Here is a 7471-nt window from a genome sequence, read left to right on the forward strand (position 1 = left end):
ACAACTCCAAACTTCAGGAAATTTTTTTCAATGTGATCGGAATACAGGATGGCACATTACATGTCATTATACAAATAGTGAAATATATATGTTAAAAAAATTAATAATTTCAATAATACAATTTCGTGTTACCCGTATTCCGTCACAATGAAAATTTTCTCAAACTTCAGGGGTGCAGTTTGTAAAAAGCTGGAACAGTGATTATTGAAGGAAAAAAAAAGAGAGGAGTGAAGGGGAAAGACGGGCGACCACAAAAAGAATTTGCAACTACCAAAACAGTCGAACAAACGCACGCCACAAAGCAATTTTAGCGCTCTCTTTTCCCTCCCTACACAGGAAACACCACGTCCGTACGTTCCCCTCTCTCGCGCCCTTTCTAACGACCAGTTCAATCCATCCCTTCACAAAACAAAACAAAATCAGAAATTCAAAAAACAAATAGGCAAATTAAAGAGATGGAGATGGAGAGAAAGAGAAGCGCAAATCAAGATTTTGGTTATTTCCTCCGACTCTGAGAAAACAAACAAACGAACAAAATGAATCATTGATTCATCTCTTTCCTTCAAACGCTTCCCTCTCCTTCCATTGTAATCTCCAGTGAATTATTGATCCAAATATTCCCACAATTTGGAAAATGGAGATGAACCTTCCGGACAAAGACGATCAGCCCAAACCCGATGCACCGCCACCGGACTCCTCCTCCGCCGCTACAATTCCAAAGCCTAATGACGATCCCAAGTCCACCACCACCACCACCACCACCACTACTGCTACTACAAGTCCTGACGGCGATAATAAGTCCGCTGGCACTAAGCCAGACGATGACCAAAAGCCGGCTAATCCAACGGCTGAGGTTCAGGATGAGCAGAATTCCATTGCAAAGCTTGATGATCCAAGTGTAAATAACGCCGAGACCAAAGTTTATCAAGGGAACGAAGGTGATGACCCGGATTACGAGATTAAAAAGTTCAGCAGTATGAGGGTCAATAGTACCAGAGTGAAGGATTTTAAAGCTGAGAATGTTGAAGATCAGAACGATCCGCTTCCGGTACTGGATGAGGATCCAGTTCCTGAACCCGAACCCGAACCTGAACCTGAACCTGAACCGGAAGAGGAACCTAGCCTCGACAAGGTCTCGGAGGATCTCGACCACTGCATCTCGTCTCTGCCCGAAACCGAAAAACATGAAAACGATGTCGTGGACGGCCTCAACTTTCCGAATGAGCTTCCGAAGCTGGTGGGGAAGTTCTTGAATCTAGTTGAGGACGAGGTGGTGGCGAAACGTGACTCTGGCGACGCTAAGGTGAAATGGTGTCAGGAGCCTGAGAAGGACGCGTTGTTTCTGGATGCTCTGGATCGGATAGGGAGGCTGAGCAAGTACCTCTCTTTCCTCGGATTGAAATTCGAAGGGAGTCACGGTGCGTTGATCAACCACCTCGGAAGCATTCAGCACCGAGCGTTGCTGTATCTGGAAGAAGAATTCAGAATTCTTCTAGAAGAATCTAGAACCTGCACCGTCACTGACTCTGCATCCGGCGACCATAAAGACAATAAAGATCATAAGGACAGCAAAGAGCACAGTACTAAAGGCGGGAATAATAACAGCGGCAGTAATAAGCAGCAGGATCATCAAAATCAGGAAAGCAGCGGCGGCGCATTGCCGGATCAGGTTGAGTCAGGAGGAGGCGGAGATGAATCACAGGCCGATCAGTTTCCTGGATATGCTCAAGAGGTAGTGAACAATCTGAACAAGATAGCCAAAGAGATGATATCCAGCGGATACGAAACGGAGTGTTGCGAGGTTTACATGATCTCGAGAAGGCACTTGTTCGATGAGACTCTGCACAAATTGGGACTAGAGAAGCACAGCTTCGACGACATTCAGAAAATGCACTGGGAATCGCTGGAAAGAGAGATCGTGTCATGGGTGAAGGCCTTCAAGGAATGCACCACCGTATACTTCTCCGGCGAGCGGAAGTTCGTGGAGGCGGTGTTTGCTGACTACCCGTCCATCTCGTCGAGCCTGTTCAGCAATTTGACCAAGGGGGTGATGATACAGCTTCTCAATTTCGCGGAGGGGATCGCGATATCGAAGCGGTCGGCGGAGAAGCTGTTTAAGACGCTGGACATGTACGAGGCGTTGCGGGAGGTGGTCCCCAAAATGGACAACTTGTTTCCGGCAGACTGCGTGAACGAGCTGAAGCACGAGACCTCTAACGCCCGTACCCGCCTCGGCGTGGCGGCGATTTGCATTTTCTGCGATCTGGAGAACTCGATTAAGGCTGAGACGGGTCGAAACCCGGTTCCGGGAGGGGCGGTCCATCCGCTGACGCGATACACGATGAATTACCTGAGGTACGCGTGCGAGTACAAGGACACGCTAGAATTGGTTTTCAGAGAGCACTCGAAGATCGAACGCGCCGATTCGACGAGTAGGCCCGAACGCGGCGAGTACGAGGCAGGGGAGGGATCCGGGAACACGAGTGAGGACCAATCGATGTTTTACTTGCAGCTGATGCGCGTGATGGACTTGCTGGACTCGAATCTCGAGACCAAGGCGAAGCTGTACAAGGACGTGGCGCTGAGCTCCATCTTCATGATGAACAACGGGCGATACATCTTGCAGAAAATCAAAGTGTCGGCAGAGATCAACTCGTGTATAGGCGAGACGTGGTGCCGTCGGCGGTCGTCGGATCTGAGGCAGTACCACAAGAACTATCAGAGGGAGACGTGGGGCCGGCTGCTGCAGTGCCTGAGCCACGAAGGCCTGAGCGTGAACGGGAAGGTGGCGAAGCCCGTGTTGAAGGAGAGGTTCAAGAGCTTCAACGCCTTGTTCGATGAGATCCACAAGACGCAAAGCACGTGGGTGGTGAGCGACGAGCAGATGCAGTCGGAGTTGAGGGTGTCGATATCAGCGGTGGTGATTCCGGCGTACCGATCATTCTTGGGGCGGTTCTCGCAGGTGTTTGATGCGGGGAGGCAGACGGAGAAGTATGTAAAATTCCAGCCGGAGGATATAGAGACGTACATTGAGGAGCTATTTGATGGAAACCCCAACTCCTCCATATTCAAAAAGAAACCATAAATTACAACAAAAAGAGGCCCCTTAATAGCTGTAGCAAGCGTGAAGACGAAGAAGAAATTAATCGAGGATTAAAAGGAGCTTAGCCAAGTGTAACTAATCAATCATGTGATGATCATCAGATCCGGTGAAATGTCCAAAGTCCCCAGACCATTTCTGGAGTATAGAAATTCTTCATGTATTTTTTGTTTATTGATCTTGCAATTTTCTATGAACAGTACTCATCCTATTCATTCTTTAAACAAAACTCCTCAATTGATTTGTTTGTCTAATTACTTGCTCAATTGCACAACACCTACAGGCTCACAGCGTAATTAACTAATTAATTAATTAATTTTGTACACCTAACTTTTTATTTAACAAAGACATATTACTGACAAAATAGGAAAAGATGGGACTGTTACAATCTGGATTCTCTTTAGATCTTGAGAATTTGTGAATTATATATGTTAATCGTACATTTAACGATCAGAAATTATTTTAAAGTTTTTTATTTAAAATTAAACATATACAATACTTAATAATAACTAACGGTATGATGAACGGACACGATTCATGAACGGTTACAGACATGGCGTTGGGCCCTTGAATTTGGACCTACCAGTTTTTTTATCCCAGTGGTGGTGGATGGCTTGACACTGGAGACCAAGTTCCTACAGCAACCCACGCAAATGAAGATTTCGCGCAAGAGACGAAGGAGAAGGGCTCTACCGCCTTGTGTTGCTTGAAAGATGCAGTGATTGAGAAGGAAATGGCTGCCAGCTAAAGTGACTGAGGGGAGGCGCTGTGGAGGAAGGAGACACGGGCTTCGCTAGGTTTTGGGTTCTCGGGTTTGAGAGATTTTGTTGGAATCATATATCGGTGGGAAAAGTCAACAACAGTGACTTTAAATATGATTTCCATACTTAATATCGATGTTTTTTGTGATAAAATTTCACACTTAACAGATTGAGCATGTGATAAAATTAAAGGAAGTATCAATGTCGTTGAGAGATTTTTCAGTATGACCATCACACAAGATAGTACATCACGTGTCGTTATATAAATGATGATGAGAGATGTGTGTTAAGAAGTTAATAACTTAAAAAAATAAAGTTTCTACCACTTACATAAAAAATACGTATTATATCACTCGTATTTCCATCACAGCTAAAAATTTCGTAGGTCCCCCGGCCCGTAGATTTAAAAAATTTTCAACAGATTTTACGGTGGACAGTGAACAGTGGTATGCCTCTGACACACTTCACCCAAACTTGTTTTTCTTTTTGGTTTTGGGTTCCCGGGGTTAATTAATTAATTTTTGTTTTTCTAAAGACAAATCAAATTATACATTTCATAACTACAAAAATATATATTAACCAATCAAAGAGGCTCCTTGCATCCAAAACTACACATGCATGAATATTCTTAACCCATTCCGGCTAGTACATCACAGACAACCATACAAGAAATGCAGAAAGGAAAAACGAAAGCCGATTCCATGGTACTGGTTTTTCTTTTGATTAAAATCGAGTTCCGAAAGCTGAAAACATGATTAAGTCCTTATTTTTTCTTCCCACACAATTTAACATCTCTCTTTGAAGGTCTGAAATTCAAAGCGTTTAGGCTGTAGATGCAGAGATTGGCTTGTTTCGATTTGACTGCTATTTCATTTGATGTGGATTTGTAACCAGGAACATTGCATGCAGAAGAAGAACTCCACATCAAGCTTGCATGGCAGGAAGATACAATTGCTGAATCCTCTGCACATTTGATCCCCTCAACAGATGGGATTTCCAACTTGTACACCCCATATCTGTTTGTAGTTCTATTCACCGAGAACGATATGTGTTCTGAGGTTCTTGGCGAAACCGCTTGGAAGATGCAATCGATTTTTACTTCAGCACCTGGTAAAAAAAAAGGTTATGGTAGCGATTTTCGCAGTAAATAGTTTATTTTTTTAACCATCTGCGCTCTAAACTGAATATTAAACAAACACAAGAGGCTAAAAATGATACGTTCAAATACAAATGACTAGTTAAGATTTAGCATCACCTGGTAGGAAGTAGCTGTGTTTGGAGAAGGTGTTGTTGGAGCAGATGTCACAGTAAACAAGGCCCATTACAATGATCTGGGAGTTACCCTTTGCTTCTGGCTTAGTGGCTTTTTCTGCTGCTTCAACTCCTCCCAGAAACACTACTGACTGGAGGAGGAAGAAAGATGAAATGGCCACGAGAATTGCTGGATTCATGACGGTGAGGGCGGAGGATCGGACGAGAGCTGCTAGGGTTTGGTTTTTCTGTGAATGGAGTTTGAGAGCATTATGACATTTTTGAAGATGATGAGTTTAATTGAATTGTATGGATAGTAAGGAAACTGAGGAGGGGAGTGTAGATGATTGAGATCCAACTGGGATGCAAAAAGGTGGGGGAGGAAATTTTTATCCTTTTCACTAGATAACATCGACATGTGAATGTCCTTTGGCAACATATGTAATTGGTGTGTAGGAGAGAGAGAGAGAGAGATTAGGGGGATATTGCTTTATTTGTGAAGGTCTAATTCCAAATGATCCAATGACAGAAGCTCATTCTTATTTATGCAATTCTATACTAATTTTACGGTCGGATTTACGTTGAAGAATGCTAGAGCATTCATCGATTGATCCTCAAGCTTAGAGCGTACCGTATACTATACATTGATGTATTCTGTTAGTTATGGAAATTGATTTTGTGTTATAGAGAAATGTGAAGCTTGCAGGGTTTATAGTTAATATGGGCTTAACAGATGTCCCCAATATAATTTCCGTAATGTTATTCGTACCATATTTTTGTAATATATTTTTATACCACCTTAGGTAGCATTTGATGTGGACAGTCACATCCTTTGAATTAATCAGATTTTTAAATTTAATTCATTGTTTAATAAACTAATAATTAATAAAAATTAGTTAATTAAATGATGATTGTAGTATACAAGGAGTCATTCTCCTTCCTTTCCTTAGACTTTGCAAATTTTTTAAATGATATAGCTATCCACATCAAGTACTACTTAAGATAATATAGAAATATGATATGAATAGCATTACTCATATAATTTCTCTTTCAATCCTCACATCCATCACAGGAGTCCAGATCCCCTTGTGGGCCCATTAGAACTCTTTTTATCTTACAACTCTTCAGAGCTCCACAAGCCTTTTGGGTCCTGGCCCAATCTATACAATTGGCATCAATCTGGCACCATTTTCTTTTTGAGGTTTTTTGAAATAGGTATAAAGTAACTAAAAATTGAACTTATTTCAAAAGTAAAAAATTATTAAAAATTGGACCTATTTCAAAAGATAATCTATAAAATTAGACCTATTTCAAATTTTTCCTTTCTTTTTTTCTCAAAATCAAAGAGCTACAAATTGAGTTGACAATTATATCCTCTGATTAATTAGTGTGGATTCTATTAGGCAAGGCTTTGACTTGGCCATATGTTTAGGCAGAATAGTCCAAGCCAGCAGAGCCGTAAAATTGCCCTCCGCCTTACACTTATATAGAATACGTCATGTGACAGTATAGAAAAACTTTCATGCAACATGTGTTACGTATTTGCAATGTATATTCGCATTAATACATGATATTGCAAATTAAAGACTCGTTGCATGTGACACAAGCAGCATATGACGAATCGACGCATGCATAAGTTTTTCTCGTGTATGAGAGGTTAATTATATGAAATGAAACTAGCTAGGACTAGCAATTAATTGGTGAAAGTGTAGTGGACTCCGAGATCGGCCAATTTGGCGGCGCATGCGTTGGCGTCGAGAAGTAATCCGGAGATGTGCGATGTAATTTGGGTAAATATTCCCCCATCTTCGTTGGTTCATGTTTTGAATAAGGATGGGTTACCTTGTCCCCATTAATTTTTGTTTGGCTTGGGAGGGGGTGGCCATGCCTCTTGGATGGGTCAGATTTGTTGTTCCTCCTCCCTTGCTCGGGGCTATGGTTGCCTCTCTGTCTTGCTCTCGTTGAGCTTTTGTTGTGCTGTGGCTTCGGCCTTGTTGTGGTGTGCGTTTCAATATACTTTTTCCTTCCAAAAAAAAAAATGACGGATGTACATTGGAATCAATGTGGTTTTAGGATCATTTGAAATTTAGGAAATATGAATGTGAATGTATTCCGAGGATCCTCCTAATGTTTGCTACGAGTCATTTTTGTCCCTATCAAATGTTTGATGCAAGTTTCTCTTACCTTCCTATACAAATAGTGAAGAATTATAGTGAGTTGTGGTTGTAATTAGGGATGGATAAAATATTCAAGGATTTGGGTAACTGTGATTACCGCCCAATTAAAGTTCACGGTTACGGTTATAGATAACCGTTTAGACGAACAAACGGTAATGGGTATAACCGTCTATCCGTGAAAT

At 42.0% G+C, this 7471-nt stretch overlaps 2 protein-coding genes across 2 annotated transcripts; one reads left to right on the forward strand and one right to left on the reverse strand.

The window, feature by feature from the left end:
• Positions 1-397: 397 nt before the first annotated feature.
• LOC103942242 (exocyst complex component EXO70B1-like) lies at positions 398-3293 on the forward strand. Its single transcript, XM_009352436.3, has one exon. It carries the CDS (start codon positions 635-637, stop codon positions 3083-3085), a length of 2451 nt encoding a protein of 816 aa, XP_009350711.2. The 5' UTR covers positions 398-634; the 3' UTR covers positions 3086-3293.
• Positions 3294-4413: 1120 nt separating this feature from the next.
• Positions 4414-5312, reverse strand: LOC103942241. The gene is made up of 2 exons (XM_009352435.3): positions 5117-5312; positions 4414-4968 (listed from the first exon to the last, which is right to left on the reverse strand). Exons 1-2 carry the CDS (start codon positions 5310-5312, stop codon positions 4625-4627), a joined length of 540 nt encoding a protein of 179 aa, XP_009350710.1. The 3' UTR covers positions 4414-4624.
• Positions 5313-7471: the final 2159 nt, after the last annotated feature.

This window comes from the organism of the source record quoted next, unplaced genomic scaffold, assembly GCF_019419815.1.
Source record: "Pyrus x bretschneideri cultivar Hongxiangsu unplaced genomic scaffold, Pyrus_bretschneideri_v1 Contig13, whole genome shotgun sequence".
Classification (NCBI taxonomy): Eukaryota; Viridiplantae; Streptophyta; class Magnoliopsida; order Rosales; family Rosaceae; genus Pyrus; species Pyrus x bretschneideri.